The 27,422-nt window shown below is 44.2% G+C and overlaps 2 protein-coding genes across 4 annotated transcripts in view; one reads left to right on the forward strand and one right to left on the reverse strand.

Annotated features, from left to right (window-relative positions):
- The window catches only part of c11.1 (maestro heat like repeat family protein c11.1), a 95,456-nt gene extending 93,609 nt beyond the window's left edge, over window positions 1–1,847 (reverse strand). For all 3 annotated transcript variants that reach the window (XM_089580482.1, XM_089580481.1, XM_089580480.1), the window contains exons 1-2: window positions 1,677–1,847; window positions 292–383 (exon numbers count right to left, since the gene is read on the reverse strand). In XM_089580482.1, the coding sequence (XP_089436608.1) occupies window positions 292–334 (43 nt within the window). In that variant the 5' untranslated portion in view covers window positions 335–383; window positions 1,677–1,847. The remainder of the gene's footprint in view (window positions 1–291; window positions 384–1,676) is intronic.
- Window positions 1,848–1,908: 61 nt separating this feature from the next.
- On the forward strand, window positions 1,909–23,804 carry Herp (Homocysteine-induced endoplasmic reticulum protein). The gene is made up of 10 exons (XM_089580490.1): window positions 1,909–2,051; window positions 3,045–3,213; window positions 4,453–4,530; window positions 6,745–6,828; window positions 7,363–7,475; window positions 11,167–11,304; window positions 13,167–13,335; window positions 15,555–15,697; window positions 21,011–21,149; window positions 22,863–23,804. The coding sequence occupies exons 1-10, from the start codon at window positions 1,996–1,998 to the stop codon at window positions 23,046–23,048; spliced, it is 1,275 nt and encodes a 424-aa protein (XP_089436616.1). The 5' UTR covers window positions 1,909–1,995; the 3' UTR covers window positions 23,049–23,804.
- The last annotated feature ends 3,618 nt before the right edge of the window (window positions 23,805–27,422 follow it).

Raw genomic sequence — 27,422 nt, forward strand, 5'->3', positions numbered from 1 at the left:
TCCATTTAAAGATTAAGGTGATGAGGAACCCTAACATATGAGTACAGGAGCAAGAATGCAGTGTATTCGTTTTTGAAAATAAATGTAGGCCAGCACCTGTGACTAAAACCTTTTAGCTGAGTTCGAGTCCTGCAGAGCGGCACACTGAAAAAATTTTTCAAAACTGTGCACTACTAAACGAAAGTATGCATGGGAAAGTAAGGCAGTCTTTTATACTTTACCCACAACTGTGACAACTGATGTCATTCTATTGTGCTCCTCAGAATCGTCAGTAATGACGTGATGCCTTACCATCAACTTGGCCACCAGTCTTGAAAGCAGTGTCTGCGGCCATCTTCAGCCAATTTCTTCCTATGCTTGCTTAATGGCAGTCAGTGGGATGGCTATAGGAGGGAATGCAGTACTGAATATTGTTTTCAAAACGTCCCTCTGAAGCTAACACAATAAGACGCGTACAACTATAGTGGTTTGTTCAAATTGCATCAAATTTCTGGCACAGCTCGCGCACCCCAAAACAACTACGATCTGCAAGAGGCTTCAGATCAGCGTACACACCTGCCCACATGTCCTCCCATTAGTTTGGAACAATGGGGCACTGCGCACAAGTAAATGTCCAAACATGGTTCATATTCGTCACCTTCGCAAAAACACTCGAAGACATATTCTGGCAAACGCCCGAGACAAATCACTTCCAGTCGGCAATCACAGCTACTATCCTTACGTTCGAGCTGCATGCGTGCAAGCTGCTTCGTCAAAAGTATTACAGTAAGGACAAAGCCAGAAGACCAATATAACAGCAGCTTTTACGTCTAGAAAAATGGAGTGCCAGTAAATACGCACCCATTTCTTCAGTAAACACTTTATTACCAGGCTAGAAACAATGAAGAATCAAAGCATTATAAACAGAGCACTATAGCCCCGATATGATTAATAAACGAAGATTAAACAGCTTATATTTCCGCAGAAAACCACCCACTACTTGCGCAGTTTGCTATACAAGGTAGATGCTCGGAATGAGAAAAAAATTCGAACCCACTTTAGCTCTCACAAGAGAAACCAAAGATTTAAAGCAACCATCAAACGCGCGGTCAAGCCACATGCAATCAGGAAATCTAACCAGCACGATCTTCACACGTCAGAATAAAGCTAAAGGCGAGCTTTTTTTTCTCGTAGCACCGCTACACTCCGTTACGTTCAACGTCACACGTGCGAAAAGGTTTAAAAACGCACATGCATCACTCATCGCCTACAAAAAGCCATGCACTGCGCGCAACACTGGATTTACCGTTCCGTGTCTTGAGCACGACAATGCTTCACAGGGGACAGAGAAACTAAAATGTGGGAGCATGCTCTGTATATCAGAGGTAGTCAGCACAGAGAGGCTGAGAAAATGGTGAGACCGTAAAGGGAACAAGCGAAACTGCTGGCGTGCTATCAACGCTGACACGCCTCCTTTGACTAGCCGGAAGCTCTACGCTAAATCAGCTGGAGAATGGCATTGTAGTTTTTTTGTGACACTCTTGCTTCATTTGAACACTGCTGCGTTTACGCTTACAAGAGGATACAGAGAGGAAGGTACGCAGAGAAAATAAAGAAAAGCTCAGCGGTACCATAAATTACAAACACCGGCGACAGCTATTACATGCAGCTTCATATTTCTTTAATGTAGTACTTACAAGATCATCGCTGCTGCGATTGAAGTAACAACACATGCTTTGGAAGTGAGACATCATGAGCAATTGTTTAGTTTAATTTCACTTCAGATATTAAGCATATGCGCAGCACAATATATCATGAATGACTACGACCGACGCTCCGACAGCTCCGCCGCTCAACAGCCGTCCATATGTAAGCCTGCAGCTTTGCTAGCGAGAGTATATTTACTCTCGTTGCGGGGCGCCCGCCAATGAGTGAACGACAAATCTTCGACTCTAGCTGAACACTTGAGGGGGGTTGGGACGGTTTTATTTAAGCGGCGCTTGGTTTTGCTCCTTTATGCACAGAAAATTTCCCTTGAACTGTGTTCTTCGCATATATTCAAGCAGCGAAAGGTACGTGCACCTTCCGTACTAACTTCTTTTTCGGCGCGCGGTCGCGGGAAAGCGCGATTCGGAATTCACATCAGCACTCTTCGGGCAAGCATCACTTCTGCCTAATCTTCCCGACCCTTAGGGGCACTTGCCATGCATTGAAGGGGCTTGCTAAGCTTCATTGTCACTTAAATTGGTCACTTAGTTCGGTTCAGGTTTTGCTTTTCGAACACTGCAGGCTTTGACGACTGCATCCGAGGTCACCCAGTCCCCGTTTTTCATCGATGAGGGGGCAGTTTACGCGCGAATTATCGCGATGTGCTGCTCTTTCATGAACGCCGATGTGTCTCTACGTCCGTGGGCGATATTGGTTTTTAACAGTTTGTAAATAAATATAGATACTGCGCTTTTTAACCGATAGTGATGTTTCTTGGCATAGTGCGCGAAGTTCTCCTATCGCATCTCCGTCCGAGTCGTAAACCATGGCGATTCTTTGAAAAAGCAGTCTGATGCAAGATACGCTTGAAGTCGTGGTTTCATACAACGTTGGCAGCTGCGCACAATCTTTTTCATTTTTTTGGTGCTGCGCTTAGTGATAAGCGTTCAGGCTGCGTTGCCATCGCAAACTGAGTAAGCTTTACGTCTGCTTTTTTTTTTTCTTTCCTCCCCCCGGGCAGTGAACGTGCCGGTCGCGCGCATGCATTCTCTCGTGTTTCACGAAGGGTAGGCCCGTGCTGGTTTAAAGGTTAGTAGCTGAAGCTCCGATCCTGTCCTTCAAGGGCAGTGCGTAGGACAGCTGAGCTATTAAGGCTTCGCATTATGCGCGTTTGTGCTCAGCGCTGTATGTGCAGCGGTGGAAGGTCGCTGAGTGTCTGATGTTTGGAGTCTTGACCCTTCCGTGATCTTTCGCACCTTGTACGCGGCAACCAGGAAACTGCAGAGTAATCCAATGCCTATGTCCTTGTCGCGCGCGAAAGTGCGTCAAAGAAATTCATTCTTTTTTGTGCTTTGCAGGAGACAAGCATTGCGGGGAAGTGCATCAATGGCAGCTCAAAATATGAGCACTTGCCTTGTAATTCGGGCGCCTAACCAAAAATTGGGAGACCAGCAGGTTTACTGTTCCCTGGACTGGTCCGTACAGCAGCTCAAACAACACCTCTCCAAGGTTTACCCAAATAATCCCGTGAGTACCGCCGTTCAACGAAACTGTAGTGCCCAGCTGATTTTTGCGGTTGAGAGAACTCAACTGACAGTGTTTTCTAACCTCTGCTTGCTTGCAGAATTGGAGGCTTCGGTGTGTCTTTTAGTAATTGCTTGAGATGTCACACCTGTGTAACATAGAAATTAAATCGGTGTTAGTTTATTCTGTTGTGTATGCATATAAGCTTCCTGTACGTGTGTGTGTGTGAGGGCGGGGGGGGGGGGGGGGGGGGGTGATCTGGAACCCTGCTCGCTAATTAGTTTCGTATGAAATCAGCACCTCACTTGCCTTCCGGCCGCGGCGGTCGATTTCGATTCAGGCGAAATTCTAGAGGCCCGTGTACTGTGCGATGTCAGTGCACGTTAAAGAACTCCAGGTGGTCGAAATTTCCGGAGCCCTTCACTACAGCATCCCCCATAGCCAGAGTCGCTTTGGGACGTTAAACTCCCATAAATCTTTTTTTTTTTTTTTTCATACTAAGGCTTGTTGTTTTATTGTTTTTCAAGACGTGGTAGGTTAGAAGACTCCAAGATGTCCCACCTTGCAAAACTGGATGGAGCTTCTTGAGGGGTCTGTGCGGGATCGCCGTGTTGAGCTCTGCGCCTTAGCCCATCACTTCTTGATATCATTGAAAGTGTTAAACATGCAGTGGAAAAAAGGCAACCGATCCAAAATTCAGGCTAATAACCAAGCTATTTCTCAGGAAAAAAATTGTTTTGCGTACTACCACTGAAGTTTACCATATTGGTACTTTTTGTGCAAGGTACCGTATGCGCAGAAGTGGCGAGGCCACAGGAATTGGCTGAATTGCAAGCCAGCGCTTTCAGACTATGCAGTGGCTGTTTTCGAGATAGGCATAGGGTGCCCCCTCAAATATGCTTGCCTGCTCGCCAGAGCACTTCCATCTGGCGCATCTTTTTGTGCAGAAAAACAATAACTACAGCAGTTTGAGGGGTCTCTCCACTTTTGCTCTCGACTGTACCTATTTTTGGATGTTACAGTGCCCATGATCCAAGTTTATTGTACAATGAGTGCATGCATCCATGCTTTGTTTTGTTTTGTAATCTAAAGCTTGATTATTTCATGAATTGTCTGGTTAATGTGATAGTAACGTCTTATAATTGGCTGTATATCTGAGATGTCGGCCTTTATGAACATTGCTTGCTGGCACTTCAAAAAAAAAAAAGGTAAATGTGATTATGCTCCCCATTTTATTTCCAGAGACCTGAAGATCAGAAGTTAATTTATTCAGGACAGCTGTTAGAGGATGAAATGACCTTGAAGGATGTTTTCCAGATGGTGAGTGAAAGCCTGTTTTTCATTTTATTTTTATTTTTTTCAGAAATAAAATTAGGGGGCACTTAAGCTCTCTGAAGTGTTGCAAGGCGAAAGCTTTTCCTGGCGCACTGTTTGGCATTGATTTTTATTTTATTTTTTCTCGTTTATTTTTTAGTTTTGTTCGTTTCGATTTCTTATTTTTGACTTTTTTCTTTCTACTTCATTTTTTGTTACTTTTGGTAATTTTTGTTGTTTTTAATTATATTTATTTTTATTTCTATCTTTTTATTTTTTCTTATTTTCCCCCCTTTTTACTCCGAATCTGCGCACTCAGACGTCATAGCCATTTCGACCAACCGAAAAGCGTGACACCTCTGCTGACAAGCTTCTGCTGACAACCTTCTGTCGACAACGATGAGGCATTAGTCTTTCGCCTTAATATTTTACTCTAGGCAGCTGCTCTTGATGAACTGTGAAGTGAGGCATGTTTCTTGAAGGGCCCCTGAGCAGGTTCGGACATTTTAGATAATCGAGCACTGCATGTAGATTTGGTAGTTACAGTGGTTTCTGCAATATTTTACAGCTGTGCAGAGCATGCACAGCTGCGCAGCAGCTACAATATTTTCAGTGGCTGCATTTGCCCTCCGTGTTGTTCATTTCTCAGTGTGAAGAAGCAGCTTCTCTGTCTAGTCCCTTTGTGTTTGTTTGAGGCCTTTTTATTGTTTCACATTTTCACTTCGTTTGTTTCTTTTAATGCTATGGCTTTTTCTTCCACGTGCGCAGTCCTTGTACAGAGTGCAAGCATTCTGAATTCATTGCTCATGTGTTGACACCCAGGTGGTCGAATTTTCTAGAGGCCTTCACTACGGCGTCCCTCATAGCCTGAGTCACTTTGGGACGTTAAACCCCCATAAACGAAACCAAACATTTCCATAGTTCTGCTGTAGTAATCGTGTTTTTGTGCACCATGATGTGTGCTGTGTTATCTGGCTGGATCTAGTGACAGCTGTCTGCATGCATGTGCCATGATACAGCCTAAATGCATGACTTTTGACATAGCTGCCTTTTGGAGAGGAGGCAAAAGAGCAAGGTCACTTGCATAGGCTAGTTGTCCAGCATGAGAGAACCTGTCTTGTGGAGGTGAGGCTGAGAAAAGAATTGTGAAATTTCTTGGTAGCTGCAGCCATCAAGAATGGCTGCAGCTGCAATAGTAGTGAGTTGTTGGTGGAAATTTTGCAGGAGCATGTTCCTGGGACAGTGTTAGAGCCAGCAGAATGCATCGGAACACTTTTGAGCGACGCTGGTTATGTCTTTCATGAATGCTTGACCAGGTTCAGATGCAAAAAGAAAATTGAAGCTCATCAGTACACAAAATCAAAGTGCAAGGAAACAAAATGTTGCCCTCACCTTGGTTTTCACAGATCTTTCAGTTCTTATTTCATTGTCCTTATAATGTGATTGTACAGAGCTAGTTTAAATAGTTTATGTGCATGCATAACACAAGCTTGCAAGCTATGATTGCCCGTTTACTGTTGCTTGTTGCCACCCAAATTAATGGTGTCATTTCTGTGGTCACTGCAACAACTTAGGCCATCCTACAAAGCTTAACTGTCTCATTCATGGTGCTTTGTTTATTCGTCTAACTTGGGGCATGAGATTCTTTGAAGACGCAAAACCCAGCACATATTTCCTTCAATGGGGGGATCTACTACTGCAGACCACTGTAAAGTGCGAACACTGTCAGAGCTGAGATCACGGTTTCTCAAGCTAATTAAATAAATACTTCAGTATCAGCTTTGAGGCCACTGCTGTAGCATTGCCATCTACTACTCCAATACACCCAGCAAGGCGCATATGTTTAGTTTGTAATGTAGAGCCCTTCGGAAGCCAAAGATCACCTGGCTTGACATTACCAGAGCCCTTAATACTCTGACATTACTATCACATTACTCGGTTCATCAGTTTAAAACGTGGCCTGGTCATTTTTTTTTCAGCCCTACTTTGGGTATCATTTTCATGTAGCCTCCTAACATTTAAGCTGTAACCTCAATTGAATGTTTTTATTTCAGAGGTTTTTGGTGTGTGTTGCCTCCCCTGGCTAGCTAATTTAGTGCATTTCATGCATGATATCTTTTTGCTAGGTGCATATAATACCTACTTGTCCAAGTTGAGTTGTTCTGCTGCTTTTTACAATGCTTATTTGCTGTATTCTCATTTTTTCTTCCTGTAATGAAGGATTTCGGGAAGATCCACATCCTTCACCTGGTTTGCAGGCATGGAGGAGACACCCCTGAAGCTTCACCTTCATCTGTTCCTCTCGTACGTACTTTTCTTTTATGTAGATGGTTTGCTGCCATGAACACATCTCGTGAGTAAAGATGTTTTAAGAATGAACTTGATATGCCCTTTTCTTTTTTTGATGTGCTTGTAACTGAAGTTCTTAGCTTAAGTTCTTCAGTGTTGCATCTTATGTATCAGATGCTTGGTGAATGTAATCATGAGATGCGAGATTAATTTTGAACTGTTTTTTTTTTTTGACATTTTGGTATTTACAGTTCAAGGTAGAAGCCAATTATATGTATAACATTAATATTCCTAGTGACATTGCACACTTCTGACTCTTGATTCATTCCACATGTGTGCAACAGTGTTAAAAATTAAAAACTGTTTATTGCATGTTATAAAGATAATGCAATGAAGTAAATTGAAAATACACTATACATTTGCATTGATTCAAGTGCAAGAAATGCAAAATTATATTCAAAACTTTTTCTATTCAAATGCTTTTCCATTTCAGTCCATAAATGTTCATGCTGCCTTATACATATTTTTGTCTGTGCTTTTACTCATTAGGTGGCTATAAGCCAGCCTGATGTAAATGCAGCTGGTGGATCAGTGTCAACTGTGCCTTCGACCTCATCTGTGAACTCTGCTTCTAGTGATGGTCTTCGCCACAGGAGCACCAGGTAAATTTAAGGCGGCCTACGCCAGAGAGTTGGATGAGCTTTATGTTGGGCCACCGTATTCACTGTATTCACTTCCATTTATCATTTCTTGTTTGTCTGTTTAATACCATTTGGTTTTCTTTTTTTTACTTCGGTTTTATTTGTGCGAGTTAGCCTCCCCCCCCCCCCCCCCCCATCAGGCAGTGCATTGGAGAAGAGAGCAAATGAAGAGCTATTTACACTCATACCCACTAATAGGAGTGGAGCAAGTACAGTTGGGAGTAGAAGTGTTGTGTGCCATGTGCATTTACATAACTCGCTGCTCTTGTGACTCCTTTTTGGCTCTGTTGTCAAGCAGGAGTGCCATGGGCTCACATGGGAAAAATGAGATGGCTCTAGGTGAAAATGCTGACTCTCGCCTGTTTCAACAGCAGGCACCACTTTGCTTTCAATACTACGCGTTTATTCATCTCTATGTCGTGAGAAGATGAAGTGCAGAATAGGACAGCACACAGAAGGGACGACGGGACATGCTCTACTCGCAACTCTTTGTTATAGATTCCTGAAGTAGCTGATTATAGGCTCTTGAGGTGAGGGTGGAAGGATGGAGGAGGAGTATTTTAAACAGGAGTAAGGACAGGATTGCATGTGAACTGGTGGAAGTGCACCAGATCAGAAAAAGTGGGAGTGTCTGTGTTAGCACCCCATCGCTGATTATTCATAAAAGTGAAAGTCAGTTCTTAGATATGTTTTATGAAATTGTTGAGTGACGTGTCTACCCTTCCTTTGCTTTATTCATGTTCTCACGTGTGCTCATATACTTGTTTTTCCTCCTGCCCCATACTGTTCCTCCTGCCCCATCCCTCCACCCTCATCTCATGGCTATATAATCAGCCGCTTCTGGAGTCAATAAAGAGTTGCAAGTAGCGCATGTCCCGTCGTCCCTTCTTCTGTGTACTGTCCTTTTTTGAGCTTCATCTTCTCAACCTATGCACCAGCTCACCCAGTAGCGTGTTTTACTGCAATATCAGTATGCTTGCAGGGGGCATAGAGGCATTTGTCTGCTTAGGCTACCCTTTTATACAGGGGGCCGCAGGAACAGAGGGAAAAACCTAGAAGATTGCTTCGGAAATTGCTCAGGTGAATTTTGCAATACGATTGTGTTACTGGGCTCGTAGAAATGAGGGCAAAGTGTGTCGCAGCTCGGCGAAAATACTGACAGCGTTTCGCAGCCTCTTCTGTATACTTGAGCATCCTGCTTGCAAGTGCCTGAGCGTAAAATATGGTCACTCATTTCAGGATACCGCTGTACTTTAATCGTAGGTGCTAAATCATCAGCAACATAGCTTATGGGGCGCTAATATGAGCAACTCTGTGTAGCAACCATGAGTTTTATGAGTCTGTTTGCCTCTTTGAAGTGCTGAACCACCAAACAGCTGGACCAGATGATTACACGTTGGTGCTGCCCGTGCATTGTACCATCACTGTTGCTCACATGACACTGCTACACTGAATGGCAAACATGCTTGTTGGCTTATCGTGGCACACCGTCCCTGCACCTTGCTGCCTTTGTCACTCGCATGGCAGTTCCGGTTAACTACTAGCAAATGTGTGTTTGTTGCTCCAGCCATTGGTATTTTCATCAAACACAGCTAAGGCAGTGCTGATGCACAGATTGGTCATGCGAAAGGCGTGTGCTGCCATATGGTTTAATATACCTGCTTGTCATTGTTGGCATTTTGCAAATTAAGCACTTTTTGTAGTGCAGGTTAGGTTTTGTTGATCATATGTGAAGAAGTTTTAGCACAGATTAGAGTACATACTCATGTAACTACTATCCTTGGTTTAAAATTGCATGAAGAGTTATCTTTATAGGGAATGTGGTTATGTGTTAACTTGGCACGAGGCCATTTGGCAGAAGAGGCCAATTGGCACAAGTTATTGCATGCAGTTTACATCTCTCTTTGACATTGAAATGCAGTGTAACAGTATTCAATTTTTTTTTTTAATACCAGCATTACTTGAAAGAAAAAATTTGCTCTGTGTATCAGATGCTTGCTTGCAGTGGCATGTATTTGCGACTGCTTGTTAGAGCTTCTCCATGTTGCTTTGTTTGATGCAGTGTGGTGCTGCTCAGTGTTATGCTTGGTGGTTTATGCAGTAAAACTTCATTGAAGCACACACTTCAAGAGTATAGACATCAATGTTTTGGTTGCGTATTTTCGTCGTAATTTTGCATAAGACGTTAGTATGCAATGAAATCTCGTTATGCCACTGCGGTGGCTCAGTGGTTATGGTGCTCTGCTGCTGACCCGAAAGATGCGGGTTCGATCCCGGCCGCGACGGTCTAATTTCAGTGGAGGCAGAATTCTAGAGGCCAGTGTACTGTGCAATGTCAGTGCACATTAAAGAACCCCAGGTGGTCGAAATTATCAGGAGTTCTCCACTATGGTGTCCCTCATAGCCCGAGTCGCTTGGAGACGTTAAAACCCATCATATTAAGTCAAACCAAGTTTAAAGTGTCAGAAAAACAGTAAATAAGCGCCCTTTTCGCTTTCTTTGTTAATCACATGGGCCAGTCACATTTCGGACACTGCTAGTCTTGGACCTAACTCAAAATTCTGCAAGCAGGCTTTCTCACAATCTCGTTGAGTGAAAACATGGCCGACCACCCACTTCAGATGAACGCAGTGCAAAAGCGCGCAGTGTTTTGTTTCATCCTTCTGTATTGTGTTTCATACTTAACGCCTACACACATGGAACTCGTTATGTCACTTTCACAACACCTCAAGTGTGACCTTCACCACATTTTGGTCAACTCTGATGTGCGGAAAGCCCACTTGCAAAATTTCACATGGGGCTCCTGAAGGGAGGTGGGTGGCAAGTCGTGGTGTCACTAGCAGGCCAAGCAATTGTGCAAATATAGCGCCTATTGCATGGTCCATTGTAACCCGTGCACCTCTGACGTGCGCATAACAGCAGACGTGACAATGATAGGAAGGCACCTTCAGTTAGCCAAGAAATAGCCTGGCCACATTGTTTCGCTGTCTGAGCTTCACGGCATGCTCATTAGTTGTTCAGAATAAATGGCTGCAAAAGTGTGCCAGAGCCGCCACAATTATACAATGAGTTCTACACAAATGTGTCTTTCAAACTGGGAAAGTTCTTGTTTATATTACCACACTCTTTCTGTCAACAATGAAGTGCAAGTGAAGATAAGCATGGAGGAAGAAGGGAGCCAGCCTCACCGTGCTGAGTTCATCCCTGTCAGAGAACATTTCGCACAGAAAATTTAAAAGGTCGGCCAGCCACCCTTTGGATGATCTTAAGGAACCAGCCCTTTGCATTTTGCACGCGGAAGGAATCTGTGTACAATCGACATTTTTTTTATTTTCTTTCATTTGCATTACTGTGCAAGAAACATCATATCCATTTGCAGTAGAACTCCTGATAAATGAAACATATATTCCTGGTCCCCTGAGGCTCCATTTAAAGAAAGTCCTCTGTATTTAAGCTGTTTTCAGTTCAGGCGTACTGTTGCTTCACGTGTGGTTTCGTTAACAGCCTTAACAAGGTTTCACTGCAGTACTTCATTGTTGTTCATACCTTTATTCACTGTTATAGGATGTTGAACTAACTGTTAACAGCTCCCTTCATTTGGCTTATGTTTAAGCAACTGAGTCATAAAAGTTCCTTTGACATGCTTTTGCAGCCCTGGTGCAGTGCCTAATGGTCAGATGCCCATTGCTTTGGGCATGCCACCAGGGGCATCAAGCCCTGAACAGCTGGTCCAACAGGTGGCCCTTGCTCAACAGCTGTATGCACACTACTTCACTCAGTACATGCATCTGTGAGTACACATGTTCCATCCTGCCCTGCGAGGCTGTCATTTAGTGTTCTGTCATCTTGGGGAGTCTCTTGGGTCATTTACAGCATAAAGTCTGAAATATATGTGCCAAACATGAGTAACTTTTGTTCCTGAGCTTTCCACTCTGGAACAAAAGGAGTTACTCATGTTATGAGGTAGTGTAATTTTGATAAGTCGTGCCCAAGGGGGGCATAAACTGCGTTTGCATTACACAACGTTTGAATTAAAGGTGGCTAATTGGAGCAAGGTGCTACCACGTTGTGGTCACTTAAGCACGCAGTAACTCTTTTTCATGCATGTGTGGCCAGCCAACACTGAGAGCAAGTGGCGGATCTGTAGTAGCCTCCAACACGCGCTGGCTTCGCATTGGTGCCACCTGGCTGCCAATTCCTCGCGGCCACCGAAATAAACCGGTCTACCCCACTACCCTTACTGCCGCTTATGCATGTAGCAGAACAGCATACGTAGTGCATGCCGAGGACCAAGAACACTGCTGGCAATGAGCAGCACGTGCTGATGGCAGAAGGTCACAGGTGAAACCAGTTTTAGCACGGACCGGACGTGCGAGCATATGCGTATACCGGAACAGCTGGACACCTGCTGTGCACGTGCAGCAGGTGTGTGGCTGCTTCGGTATACGTCTACACTAGTGCATCTCCGCTTTTGTAAAACTCTGCTGGCAAGCCACACGTGTGCACGGCACCAGGAGTGCCACAATAACTGCGCACTCAAGACAGCCCAGTGATAGCTAGTAATAAATAGTTGCAGGCATGCAGCCATTAGCTACTGGGCTGGAAAGTAGCCACCGAGCTGCCGTGCTTTGCCAGCTGCGGTAGCTTGGCTGCATATAATGATGCATCCAAATTATGGGGAGTTTTAACCTATTGAAATGCGCAGGACTCTAGTGAGACTGAAGAGTCAGTCCAGTGGTACGAATTAAGCTCATTTCCACTGTGTCCTCCACCATATCTTTTTTTTCTTTAGGATATGCAACTGAGTGTCATATTGGAAATACGATAATGCTAGCTGTCCTGTAAGCCGCCCGTCTTGCTGGTCTGAGATATTCTAAAGATAAGTTACCTAGCTAACTTGTACTGTGTGGCAGGTACCTGATGAAGTAATTAATGCCTGCCAATGTAATTTTAGGGTTACCCTTGAAGGGTGCAAAGAAAGAAATGCATTTTTTTTAAACCCAGCTCAGCATAAATTATGACCGTAGCTCAGTGGTTAGGTAAGTTGTAGTGTTAACTTTTTCCTTACCGCGAGAAAAATGGGCACTTTTCAGGGTGGTGTGTATAAAAAAAATTACAAAATAAACAGGATATTATTCCTTATGAAGAAAAAAAGCTTTTGTTGGCAGAATTATAGAGATATGCGCAAAAATTTCCAAGACTATTAATTATATTCAGGCAAAAAATGGGGAAATAAAAAATCTAGTATAGTATATGTTAAATGTGCTACTGTGCCAGAAACAAGTATTCAAGTTAACAAAATTTTCCATGCTGAACTTTGCGTTAAGTAAAAAAAAAAAAAATCACCTGCGCGAAAGGCTTTGGGCTCGTGCTAGTCCACAGTGCTGTGGCAGAGTTCAATCCCAAGCTAGAAAGTTAATTGGGCTGATGTTACTAGGAAGTTTGGTAAGATAAGGTGGCCGTAGCTGGCACAGGACCGAGTGAATTGGAGAAATATGGGAGAGGCCTTTGTCCTTGCACTGGGCATAGTCAGGATGACGATGATTATGACTGAACTTCCTAACTTTCTGTTCTCTGCTTTGCTGTGTGATTCAGTGTTGCGCCAACATGCCTGTTTTTTTCCACTCGCGTAACCAGTGTGCTGTATTGCAGCATGCACCAGGCAGCAGCTCCTGTGGCTGCCCAGGCCAGTGCTCCACGCCCACCAAGCCCAGAGGCGGAGGCACCAGTGGCCCCCGCAGCAGCCCCTCAGGCCCCGCGTGCTGCTCCAGACAACCGTGGACCTCGCATGAATGCCCAGGGTGGCCCACTGCTTGATGAGGTCAGCCAGTCAGTTAGCACTCAGTAGGTTTCCATTTACTTGAGGTAACATTCTGCTAGCCATGGAGGTGGGCAGCAGTTAGGAGAGTGGGCATAGGGCTGTATTATGATCCAGCTTTTGCGTAGGATGTGAAGTGCTCTGGAAAGGATGTATTGAAGGCTTGAAGCTCCAAGTTATCTGGAAGCAATCTTAACATTAACAGCATTCATTGAATGTGTTCGATGTGTGGGACTGTAGTGCCCTTGTTGAGTGCTAGGGAATGTACGTGTGTAGGGTTCTACGAATATTCTACTACACAAATACAAATAAAATACAGTAGAACCTCACTGTTACATTACTTGGTGCTGCGTTTTCCCAGCTGCTACGGTCTCATGAGCAGGTCCAGCTTTAGCTCCTGTAGAAATCATGCAATTCAAACTCTGCTGTTACATCGCAATTGTGGCAATGATCCCACATGGTACATTGCTAATGTCAACTTGTAATATATGTAGTGGTTTACCCCATAGCAACATTTTGGCAGCGTACGTTCGGCGCGCAGCACAGTGACAGCCAAAGCAGGATCCTACACTCCATCGGCACTTGACTCAGGCTACCATCGTGTTGGCCAGCTTCTGACACGCTGCACCCGCACAGCCGCAACACATGCTTATGGGCAATGTGAATGTTTTGCAGTTGTTTGTACAGCACTTCTGCCGCCACTGTGGCGTGAGCGAAACAACCTAAGGCACAAAAGTGAAACTACCGCATATAATCGCGTAATGAACGCACTTGCATAATGACCCCCCCCCCCCCCTCCCCCACTTTTGCTGTGCAGAATTTACTTTTTTTTTTACCTTTAGCTTTTTGTAGTTGGTTCCTCAGTTTTCATGCCATCTGCAGCGCAGACCTTGGCAACGTGCCAAGATGCTGCCCGCCACCAATAACATTACGGCAACACAACGTGTTTAAGGTTTAAACATTCGCTTTACACACTCGTAACTGTCCTGTATATTTTTTATTTTTTTTACCTCACATAAAAAACGCACCCCTGACCTTCAGGATCAGTATTCAGACCAGCGCGCTTTATCTCGCCGTGATTGGCTGCCACCGCCGGCTACCACAAAATTTATGGTTTATAGGAGTTTAACGTCCCAAAGCGACTTCAGGCTATGAGAGACGTCGTAGTGAAGGGCTCCGGAAATTTCAACTGCCCGGGGTTCTTTAACGTGCACTGACATCGCGCAGTACACGGGCCTCTAAAATTTTGCCTCCATCGAAATTCGACCGCCGCTGCAGGGAACAAACCCACGTATTTCAGGTCAGCAGCCGAGTGCCATAAATTGTCGGATCACGTCAAAGTGAACGATGCTAAACACCAGCGACACGAACGTGACTGACCACATGCGTTTGTTTATAATGGAAGGACGGATGGATGTATAGTATTAAATTTCAACCCTCCCAAAAAAATAGCACAAACTATTTTTTCCCGCGTAATGAGCCCTCCCCCCAAACTGATGTAAACTTTACTGGAAAAAAATTGGGTTCATTACGCAAGTATATATGGTATGCTGTAGTGTACGAGATGCTGTACGAGATGTGGTTGCAAGTTCGCTCAGAAGCTTTTGTTTATCATCAGCCTTTTGTTGTTCCCTGCAGCTTAAGAGATGCAGTTTGTAGATTCCTGTAGACAAGAGCGCAATAGCATATGCGTGCTACAACTTCACCCGCTCCTTCGCTGCTGCCTCCTTTCTGCCAGCACGGCATTTCATACCATAAAGCTTTGCAAATTCCAGGGAAGCATGTTGTTGCGCTTACAAGAAGTAAAAAAAAAGTAGCATGCAACAATGTATGGCGTTTATCAAAAATGTACAGGCAAGGGGGTTCCCTTCTAAGGCTTGGAGCAGGGCTTTCTAACATATTTGGCAGTCCTAAACTTGGGAGGGTGGAGGATGAGAGTCCCTCCTGCCTTGTGGAGATTAGGATCATTGAGGACGCATAACTAGCCACGCTGTAGGGCTGAGAAGCAAACCCCTTGGGCTGTATATTTTTGACAAATACATTTTTGGTATGTATCCGGGTACTACATTTACCAGCTGGTACATTTTCTTTCCACGGTCCTATGAAAGACGCAACAGCGTGGTTCTGTATTGAGTTCTCAAACTGTTAGGGTCACACATTGAATTTCTAACACTATTCGGGTTTCCTGAATCATCTGATACAGTGCTTTGTGGTTTTTCTAGGAGGAAGAAGAAGCTGCTCAGCGTGACTGGCTTGACTGGGTCTACACTGTGAGCAGGGCAACTGTTCTGTTGAGCATCGTTTACTTCTACTCCTCCTTCGGAAGGTTCCTTGTCGTCACTGGCGTCGCTCTGCTTATGTACCTGTAAGCACTCATTGTGGCTTCCACTTGCATGGTGTGCACAGTGATTGTCCAGACCCAACTTTACTGTAGCATATGAGCAGGACAAAGTGTGCTTGTTAGCTGCCACTGTATGCACAGATGTATATATACCTCTATGCATGCATTAATGCCTGTGCACATATTTAAAAACTACTTATGCTCACTGTTCCTCAAGTGTGCTCCAAAGAAGCATTTCTGTCAGTGCACCATTCTTCAGATAAATCTAGAAATATTTGCCACTAAGGCTCACTAACTAGCATTTGGCTTTTGAGCTCAGGGTTGCGGGATCAAATCCTGGCCAGGGTGGCTGCATTTTATTGTGGTAAAATGCAAAAATGCCCATGTTCTGTCCAATTTCAGCCAAGTGAAAGATCCCCAGGTGTTTGAAATTAATCCAGAGTCTTTCCCCATGGAATCACTCATAGCTCAATTGCAGTTCCAGGACTTCAAAGCCCACATACCACATGCAGTGTCTTGAAAAACTGGTCAGAAAATAAGCAGCCTTTTCCATCTACACCTCATCCAGCTGTGAAATGGATATTGGCTTCCTGTTTGTTCACAGGGGCTGTCACCTATGAAGAAATTGACGTTTTCATTCTGCAATGTTTCTTTCTTACGTTAGTTGTTCAATGAAGAAAGCCACGAAGTGAAGAACCAGTATAAATGCATGTAAGGGCTGCACCCTGTTTTCCCGAAGGAAATATTTAAAAAAAAAAGATCCATGTAAAGGCCGCACCCGAACTTTCCACGACCCATGCGGGAAAAGCCTTCACAATGCATGCGCTGTGGCTTCCGCGATCAGCTCCAGCTGCGAGGAACGGCGCGCTTGGTCACGAAGGCCGCGCACGGATGGCGCCCGGTGCCGCAGCCCATCATCATCGTCAACCTTTTCCTCCGCCGCGAGCTCCCGCTATCCATATCTGCATTAGTATCGCCAGCACCATCGGCACAGGTTGTGGCTTACGTGGGCTGCCGCCGAGCGTTGCAATTTTAGCACGATGGGCAAGCACCTTAATAGCTACATGGCTGGGAGTTTGCTCTCAAACACTGCAAGTGTGCAGCGAGCAGGAAATTCGACGTGGCCAAGAAGTGTGTCCAATGATGGTGCAACCGAAAGGATGCATTGAGGAACACAAGCTGCAAAAAGCACGCTTTCCGAGGCAAGCCGTGCAAGTTTCCCGAACTGGAAGAAGAGCTGCTCTGCTATGTGATGGAAGTGCGGAACAACGGCTACGCATTGACAGCGGACATGCTGCACACCTTCTTGTGTGATGAGCGTGCACCAGAGCACAGCACCAGCTCAGAGTCTGAATACTCCACGAGTGACGATTCATGCCGCTCATTCCGTGATTGGTTTTTTTTACTTAAAAATTTTTTTTCCTTCGCACGTCGGCATAATAGGCCTTACCCCGAAAATTAGTCCTCAAATCTGGAAAAAAAAAAGCACTGCCCTTACACGCGTTTATACGGTATGTGGTCTTCCTACTGTCCCAGCCAGTGTTGGGGTCCTGTTTAACAGACTCTTATAATTCCTTGACTGCATTATAAAATAATTTTGCTGCACACAAACAAAATGATTAGTTTTGTGGGTTATTTTTTTTTTCTGTGAAGCAGTTCTAATATTGCCGCTGTGTGGTGCATTCAGAGTTTATTGGCCAAGATGCTGTTAGTTATGGACTTTCCAGCAGTTGTTAAAAATACCATATACGGTATTTGCTTGTGTAATTTGCGCACTTTTTATTCTAAAAATAAGGCTGCAAGAAGGGGGTGCTCAAATTGCACGGAGATTTTGCAATCACATCCTAAAAAACTTTACAAAGGTCATAATGCGTAGTGCATACGGTATATTGTTGCATACAAGTTGGCCACACAATTCGCACCCTTCGCTGGCCAAAAACTAAAACAAAAAAAAAAGTTGACTCCAGATTTAAGTCGACGCATAGCCCCCACTCCCACCCCCACCATACTCACGCTATGTAGTTCCCTGCATGATGGCATGGTGGCACATCATCATCATCATCAGCCTGACTATGCTCACTGCAGGGCAAAGGCCTCTCCCATGTCACCCCAATTAACCCTGTCCTTTGCCAGTTGCGGCCACCGTATTCCCGCTAATTTCTTAATCTCATCCACCCACCTAACTTTCTGCCGCCCCCTGCTACGCTTGCCATGCACAGCTCAAAGCAGTAAACGCTAATGATGCAATCAAAAAGCCAGCTATCAGAGGCAAATGGAGATACAAGGTGATAAAACTGCCCTCGCATGTGGCCCGGCTGAGTAGCAACAAACAGAATAGCCAATGGTTCGGTAGTTTCAGATTCTTGCATGACGCATGCTCCGGAGGTTACCAGAAGTTTGTTCTCGCAGCCATTTGTATGGGAAAGCGACCGCCGGTGCGAATGAGTCAGGTAAACGGCATGTAACTGACTTTTTCTTACCGGAAGCAATTTAACAAATGCATTAGACTTTTTTTTTTTAACACCCCTCGCTCACCTTTCACAGCCACTTGCGGCAATGCGGCCGCACCAATCTTCCAGAGCCTGCCCTGCACGCACCTGTGTGCATGCTGGTGTTTGTGCTGAAGGAAGCACAAAATATGCGAGTACAAGATTTTTTTTTTTTAAATCCGAGTAAAAAGTCGGGGTTGTGGCAGTTATGTGTGGGCGCAAATTACTCAAGTAGTAAATATGGTAATGGCAAGTAGCATTGCTTGCTGTCATTCTTTGCTGTAATAGTAGTACGGTAATTAAAAAAAAAAAAGGTGCACATCTCTTTTTAGCCTTTTGTGTGGTCTTGTTATTCAGCTGTTCCACTAACTCTACAGCATTTTCTCTTGTGTATGTCATGCTTTGTTAGGAATGCTTGTGCACTGAAGGGCATGTTTGCAGACTCAGATCACCCTTTACACATTATTTAACATTACTGATGTTAGTAACAGAAGGGCCACACTCTTCACTGCCCTTTGATTTTGCTTCAAAGGAATATGTACAGCCAGGTAAAAGTGTGTTCTACAAAGGCAAAATAATGAACAGAACTAAATTAGTAATTTATACTTATATTTAAGGGGCGTTCCAAAAGTAAGTTTCGTCATTTATTTTCACACAGAAACTTCATTGCCAAAAAAATACGTTGTGGCATCATGAACTATACACCTTGCACTATTTTTGACATAGTTGTCACCGACATTGAGACATTTGTCGTAGCGTGCAATCAGTTTAAAGAAACCACTGCGGTAAAACTCTGTGCCCTGTGATTCAAGTAAGTGTTGCATAGCCTGCTCCACTTCAGCATTGTTTTGGAAGTCACGTCCTGAGAGTGGGGCTTTCAATGGTGTCTGCCGCAGTAGTGTGCTGCAGTGATGGTCCCTTCATGGAGGAAATCAAGGAGAATCGCACCTTTCACGTCCCACAACACTGTGGCCATAACATTTCCTGTGGAGGGTGACACTTTGAATTTGATGTCCAATCATTTGACGAGACATAACCTCTTCACCATATACGATCTGTAGACGTTCATGGGTGATGGACACACTAGTGCCGCATGGCCATTCATGCCGGATAACATCACGCACTTCCATTGGCGACCACATTGTCAGCACACGTCTGTCTGCCATCGTGATTTGTACTCGAATAACCTCGGGCACGCTGGTCTGCTACTGCTCCCTCTTCTGCAGCACACTGTGCATGTCTCATTCCATCCACCAACCGCTGACACTTCTGTCGTTGAGCCAGCAACAGGTGTGGATTCTTATGGTGATTGTTTGTATGACCTGGTATACCATCTTCTCTTTCAAAAAATTTTAAGGCGAAAGCCTTTAATGTCTCATCGTTGTAAGCAGCAGTTGTCGACAGAAATGTCACGCTTTTCAGTTGATCGAAACGTTCGTGACATCACAGTGCGCGAATTTCAAACGGGGCCAATTGTACTTTGGCTAGTAACCAGGCAACCAATTGAAGGGATCATATAGTGATGCTCCAAGTAAGTGGGACTGAGCTTAGTTAATTGCTTAATTACTCAATTAGCCTAATTAACTTTTCTAGTCAGGCCATATAAATAAATAAAACCGAGTAAGAAATTGGTCGAGCTCGGGGATCGAACCCCGGTCTTCGGAGTGTGAGACGAGCATGTTATCCACTCCGCCATGCCAGCTCGATGGTTTGGGAAGAACAAAGGTGCATCTAGTGAACACGGTGTCTTCACTCACTCCCATCCTCCTCCATTCCGGCGAGGTTTAGGCGTCCACCGACATATGAGAGACAGATACATTTCCTTTCCTCAAAAACCAATTTACCGACGAGCGAGGCATAGAATCGAATGGGTGATGGCGTTCTATGGACTCCTGGAAACGTTGCAAGATGCTGTCGCGTTCCACTCTTAGAGGCGAAGCTTAACATCTTAACCACACATCAGTGACCACACTTTAGGTCAAAAAAGTGCCCCCCTGAATTTTGACGGGTGTCCACCGAGATATGTGAGACAGTTACTGCGTAATTTCCTTTCCTCAAATACAATTTTCATTTTCTTCATTATGGGCCATCTTTGTCTTTCTTCTTCCACTCCCACTTCCTCCCTTCTTCTACGGTGCGGTTCGGGTGTCCACCGAGATGACAGAATTACTGCGCCATTTCCTTTCCTCAAAAAGCGTTGCGTTCAAGGGGCAAGGCATTGTGCCGAACGGGTGGTGGCGTTCCGCGGACTCCCTGGGCAACGCTACAACACGCTGTCGCGTTCCACTCCTAAAGGCGGAGCTTAAGCGTCATTAATTAGCAATTAATTAGTATTCAGGAACAAATCAGTAATTAACCATTAATTAGTGATTCGTCGTCACTTAGTAATTAGTACTCAATTACATGTGACGCCACCAGTGCCACAGAAGCAGTCAAAGTGGTGCGGAAAACGCTTTCGCCTCTGCGCACTTTAGACAGCCAAAGTGCCCCCTGAATTTTTTCGGATTGTCCCTCGTAATTTAGCAAACCATATACTTAGTAATTTATACTTATAATTTAATGAACCATATACTTGGGGCATGCTTTTTTTTCTTAAGTCATTAGTGCAGTGCTGAAATGGTTGCACTATTGGAAGGTTTACAGTGGAACTGTGAAAATGAGGCTTTCTTAAATTGTTAACTGTTTCTGACGAATTTTAGGTATGTGATATCAATAGGGATGAGAGAGAGAGAGAGAAAATGTTTATTGCACAACCCAGGTCTGGCATTTAGCAGGGGCGTCTAAAGAGTAGGTCCACTATTCCATTGTTTATCGGCCGCTGTCATGAGAACTCGCGCTGCACTTGTAGGTACCAGGGAGGCTGGTTTGCAGCCCCGCGGCAGCAGCAGCACCCAGAGCGTGGGCATGACCGGAACCGTGCGAGAGAGGCTAACAACCAGCAGCACCAGGCAGGCCGCCGTGCTGGTGAACCCCAGGAGATGCCAGAGGTGAGACAATGAAGCTGACAGTTTTGGTCATGGCACTTAACTCAGTATGCTTTCTGTGGTCTGATGGCGTAGGCGGAGGCAATTTTATTTGATTTTTTTTTTAATCTCAACGTAGTATCTTGTAGCTGGGTTGTGTTCCCTGTGCTGTGAATGAGCACTGTGCGGAACGTGCAAGCATCATGGCAACAGCCACTTCTGTTGCTCTGCTTACCTTTCATGTATCGTCTTTGTCAAAAATTTGCAGCCCACTGGGTTTTTATGCTGCATAGTGTGGCTCATATTGCTTTGCCAGCATTCCAAATCTCCCAAAGAGTTCTGGAGAAGAGCTCTCGTTTTCACCTATCCGTTGCTTCACACTTCTGCGGGTGCTACAAGAGCCCCCACTACACGACTTAGAAGCAAACCCTTTGGACTCTGTATTTTTTACAAAGGTTTTATGTGCATTTGATTATGAAAAGGAAGTCAGTCATAACAAGGCAGGGGAGTGTTAAAAGGAATGTATGGTAAATGGAATGAGGATTTGTTGATGATACTACTATCCAGCCATGAAAACAGCAAAGTCTGCATTATGTGCAGAAACCTGAGGTAATGACTGCTTTTTTGAGCTCGCCGTTCTATGGCTGTACTGGCCTTGGCACGTCATGGACGAATGTATTGAATTGGGAAAAGTCCAAGCACAGGAATGGACCAACCCCTGCAGCAGCTGTGCAGCAGCAGTGCAGCAGTGCAGCAGCTCTTGCACAGAGGGCACAAAACGGAAAGGCAAATATGGTGATAAAGAAAGCAGAACCATCAAATGCCTGGACTGCAGGCTTCATTGGCATTGGCTTTCGTAAGTAGGCACAGTGGCTAGAGCTGAAAACCAACCTTGGAAACGGCAACTTAGTATTGTTTACACTATGCGCCAGTTGCTGCAGGTATTGGTCACAGTTGTGCATTTTTCATTTTGAAAAACATTGCCACTTTTTTTTCTCGTGATTCTGCATTTTCATACGCATTCCACACACTGCAGTGCTGGCTCTATGCATGTTCAAGACGAAAGGACATGGCACAAATGAGTTCCACAAATTGTGACTAGTACACTAAAACCTCATTAATTCGGCCCTGTTGATTTAGAAATTTGGATAATTCAGACTGCCACTGGAGTCCCGCCAAGCACTTATGTAATGGCATCGGAAGCTTGTTTATTCAAACTCCCTTGGGCTGGCATCGATCAAATCGGACAGGCTCCCGAAGTGGTGCCATGCTGAGGTATGACCTTCTCAACAAGTGATCATCCAAATATTCATCCTAAGACCTAATTGCATATTAAATTCTCTCGCAGCCCCTGTTACGTGCGCGCAACGGCAGGCGTGACTATGATTAGCGCTGACAACGTTGTGACAGACATGCGGCACTGCAGCAGTAGGCTGCAGTGTGACTTTGGTTATGCAAGCGTGACTTTTGCTTGCATAACCATGGTTAGCAGTGCTAAGCCGCAGTCGTTTTTGTTTTGTTTTGTTTTGTGTTTTGCAAAGCCATCTTGTCACCCCAGTGCCAATGCGTTCTTCCCTCAATCCATCTGCGCGGTATTTCCGCCCTTCCAGCATGCCGAAACTCCGCACTCCTTCCATGCTGTTGATTGTTTGTGCGGTGAAACCTTCTCGCACACGATGCCGCATGCCTTTAACTCCACATTTCCTTTTGAGGGCTGAGCTCTATGTCTTTGTGCAGGGAGAAACTGGACCACAGCAGCTAGAAGAGGCAATGGACCAAGAGGACAATGGAATCATGGCACCACCAACCCCACCACCACCTCCAGAACCCCCGGTGTCACCCATGACAACAGCCTGGACGTTTGTGGCCACCTTCTTCACCTCGCTTATCCCAGAACAGCCACCACCAGTCAACGCCAACTGAAGTTCCTCTGCTGTCGGCATTTCTTCCTTTTTTTTCTTTTATGTACAATGGAGCCCCTTGGATGTCTACAAAGGGAGCAAAGCACAAAGAATTGTGTGAATGAAATATCCGGCCAAGAGAGTCTTGTCCTCTGCCATCTTTTTTGTTCTTATATGAAATCTCGTAGCTCTCCTGAGGAAGGCACTGTTACTGAAAAGCAAAGGCCAATGTGGCATGTGCCACATGTTGGAAATGCAGTGTGAGGCCATGGTTATGTATCCTTGTAGATTTTTTTTTTTTTCGTGAAATTGTTTTTTTTACTCTGTGTCTGTCTGTCCCACTGATTGTCTTACCCAAGGATACTCCTTTAGGAGATTTATTTGGAGTTTTTGTTTGTGCAATTTTGATCATGCAGGAAAGGTTATTTTCAAATTGAGGGAAACAGTGCAATAATGTAGCTCTCAATTTTGAGTCTTGAATTATTTTGTGCATTAGGTGGCTCATACCTAAATTGAGAAGAGATGCACGAAAGCAAGACAAGGTGTCTCTCTTCATATATCTGTTAAGGCTTTATCTATAAGCATTTTTCAGTTCATGAGCCAGGAAAAGAAAAAAAAAGTTGTATTCACAAAAGCGTCTTAGCTTATTTCAGCCTTAGTAAGAATTGAATATGGCCTGCATATGTGTTGGACGAGTACTTGATGCAGGGCTTGTTGGTTCATGTTACAATATTTTTAACGGCGCAAAAAAGGCACACACACACACACAGGAAAAGACAGAAAGAAACTGACAGTAAGAGTGCCAACTACCAACAGAGTTTATTGCGGAAAACAGCTTCTTTTATACGCCAGTACATTATCATATGCCGAACAAAACAACAGGAGAACAACATAGTCACGATTTATCTACAGGCCAGTTCATTATCATACCCAGCACAAGTCACCCAGCACAAGTCACAAAATTTGAGAACATGAAATACCTAATATCTAATGAAGCAATCTACAAATGACCAGCTAAAAAATCCAGTTCCCGGGCGCTGAGCTTTACCGACGATGTCGTTGGTAATGCTAAGCGCCTGGGAACTGGATTTTTTAGACGGTCATTTGTAGATTGTTACATTAGATATTAGGTATTTCATGTTCTCAAATTTTGTGACTTGTGCTGGGTGTGATAATAAACTGGCCTGTAGATAAATCATGACTATGTTGTTTTCCTGCTGTCTTGTTCGGCATATGATAATGTACTGGCATTTAAAAGAAGCTGTTTTCCGCAATAAACTCTGTCGGTAGTTGGCGCTCTTACTGTCCGTTTCTTTCTGTCTTTTCCTTTGTGTGTGTGTGTGCCTTTTTTGCGCCGTTCAAAATATTGAAAAATAGTGTTGAACGAGCACTTGCTAGTATGATGTCAGTTTAATAGGGGGCGTGCTCTCCTCTAAGGGCACTTCACTATTATACGCTTCTGATTTAGCAAGCGTTACATTGTTCATCTCCAAGAGATGATCTTATCTACAGAGGCTTTACACTTCTGCTGAGCTGCTGACAAATGTACAGCTTCTTTAGGGCATTGTAATATACACTTATATATATATATATATATGTATACATATATATACATAAGTCTTGTACATAAGAAATTGACACAAGGAATGAGAGATGAGACAGAGGCAATTGCACAAAGATGCCATTCACTGTCTGCATTTCATTTTTAGGAAGATGAACATTTATATCTTTATTTTTTTGCTATATGCCAACATCCCATGTCCTGTGAGTTGAAGGTTTACACTGTTGCCTTTTTAAAGTAAGGTGTAATAGTTGCACAAGTGTCAGCGCACATTGTTTTGCTATTACATTCACAATTGTTCAAAGCTTATTCAGCATGCAAACTTTGCTGCTGCTCCAGTGGAGGTGCAAGTTTTGGGGCAGCTGTGAGTGGGGGACACCTGATTTTGTTGAAACAATAGTAGTGCCATTGTTTGTTATTTGTTGCACAGCTGCAACAAAGGTTTTACGGGGCTAAAAACGAAGCATGGAGAATTTTAGTGCAGCCAATGTAGTGATTTATAATGGTACAGGGTCGTCCACTCTTAGTTAGAATGCGCCAGCGCATGGCCGCACTCTTGAGAGGGCCACCGCGTGTGACACAGTCGCCCATCGAAGCAAAGTGGCACAGGAGAAGGTGTACCTGGACGTGGTGCTTCGCGTCATCTGCCACTTCGCTTCGATGCGCAAGCCGTTTCGGACGCAGTGACCCTCCAAAGAGCACGGCCATGCGCTAGCGCATTCCAACTAAGAGTGGATGACCCTGTACAACAATTCTTTGTCTCCAAAGTGAGGACTTGCTCTAGCCAGTAGGTTTTCGATGCCTGTGTGATAACTGTATAGCATTTGTTGTTTCTCCATTGAGGAGACATAGACGGAAAGTTATACATGTGTGAGTGATGTCAAGAAAAGTGTCTTTTTTAGATATTGCTTTCTGCTACCCTCTTTTCTCCCACATTGGTTTTGGAATACTGTCTAGTCTGGAGGGCATTGATTTTGCATATGGACTAGAAGGAAAGTGTGGCATTGTGTAGGCTGGGATGGCTTTTTCTGCAGCACAGTTGGACTGAATTAGTGCGTCATTGCAGCTTATTTTTGTGAGAAGGGGGAGCACTATATCACCCTTTGGTTTCTGTAATCTCTGCAATTGCTTCCATGCGAAGCAACTGGTGGTTGCAGCTGGAAAATCTGGTTCAACTGAAACATGACTGATCACCTTCGCATTGCCCAAGTCTGCAGCCATCCACCGTCATGTCATTCTTTCCTCTCTATGCAATGTGTATACTCCAAAGTTTGCTACTCCTGTATACTTTTACTTCTCTTTTACTTTGTTTTTCGCAGTTAGTACATTGGCTGGCACAAGTGCTTCTGCAGTGTAGGATTTGCCGCACGTCACCCAAAGAATGTGATTTTTTCCTGTACATAATGCTAGTCCATTGTTTGTTTTTTTTTTGTTTTTTTTTTTACTGTGTAATAAAAATGTTTGCACAGTGATTATCTCTCCTGCATGTTACTTCTTTGACCTGCTTAACGTGTTTGTAGCTTTCATTAAATTTCGAGCACTTGCTCTGGAATTGTGCCGTGCTAGTGAGAAAAAAATTAGTAGTAGTTTTGGAGCTTTCAATGTCTGCTGCTAAAATGGTTGGAAAAAGATTCCTCATAAATCTGTTCATAAGCTTCTGTTAACTTGATTGGTATCTACAAGAAACACTGTGGTAAGTTTTTACTTTGGAAATGGTCCGAAAACTGGTCCAAAAACCTGGAGCCCCCCTCCCCCCCCACTGTGGTGTGCAAACATCTATTAAAAGAAAAACTATTCCTTAAATCCGGTACAATTTTCTAGACAGATTGTGGAGGCTTGTACCATTGGCTCAAGTTGGCACTTGAGCTTCACCATCACATCTCTGAATAACTAGCATAATCTGAAATTTCTGAAAGCGAGGTCCTTTAAATCGGCACTAGGTGCATATTCTGTAACAATATGCAGAACTAGAGAGTACTAAATGTTGCATATTAACAACTGCAGCAGCTACCTGGCTCTCTATATGACATGAGAAGTGCTTGGGATTGGGCTAGTTGGAGCATGATCATATGCCAGACTTGCGATGCTTAGATTGACAAGTACAACCATTTGTGTTGTCTTTAACTCTGTCTTAGTCAGTCTAAGCAGCGCACGTCTTGCATATTATCTGCATATGACATGCTGTAACAAAGTGCCATCTTTTGAAAAAGTTCTTGGTCACAGGTTCTTAGCCTGTCCACTGATTTGCATATCTAACCTGTTTTCTGGCCTTCACCAGTGGTAGCATTGCTGCTAATCGAGGGAGATTTATGTTATAATCGCTGTTGTTTAAAAGTGCCCAAAAACTGCATTATCCTGCGGACGTACATAGGTGCAAGCAAGTTGCACATTTGCTCTAAACATACGTGATATGTATGTTTATCGGCGCCAAGTTCTTGATTTGGTGGATGGCAGCCACGCACTAAACATACGTGATATGTACGAGGGGCGTTCAATAAAGATTTCCCCTGACTCACTTCTACTTATTGCAGGATGCCGAAACTGCGCATGTGTAATGACTTAAGTCCCTATAGGTCACATGCTAATATGCAACTCTTAACTAATAACAGTCTTCATTTCACAGGTGCTTAAGTGGTGTGAGGTGTGATAATGGATGCAGTGGAATGCAAAGCAGTCATCAAGTTCCTGTACTTGAAAGGTCGCACTCCAAGGGAGATTTTCGATGAGACAAAACAGTTTATGGGGAGGATTCCCCATCATATGGTGTAGTAAAGAACTGGCATCGTCAATTCAAATGTGGTCGGACTTTGGTGGAAACAGCTCCGATTGCAGGGC

The sequence above is a fragment of the Amblyomma mixtum genome, chromosome 3 (genome assembly GCF_055824585.1).
Source record: "Amblyomma mixtum isolate Tamu chromosome 3, ASM5582458v1, whole genome shotgun sequence".
NCBI classification, from domain to species: domain Eukaryota; kingdom Metazoa; phylum Arthropoda; class Arachnida; order Ixodida; family Ixodidae; genus Amblyomma; species Amblyomma mixtum.

Coding starts and splice junctions, on each gene's coding strand:
- Herp (XM_089580490.1), top strand. CDS start 1,996: ATGCACAGAAAATTTCCCTTGAACTGTGTTCTTCGCATATATTCAAGC. Junction 3,214..4,452: donor AGGTTTACCCAAATAATCCC/GTGAGTACCGCC, acceptor TTTTATTTCCAG/AGACCTGAAGATCAGAAGTT. Junction 21,150..22,862: donor AACCCCAGGAGATGCCAGAG/GTGAGACAATGA, acceptor GTCTTTGTGCAG/GGAGAAACTGGACCACAGCA.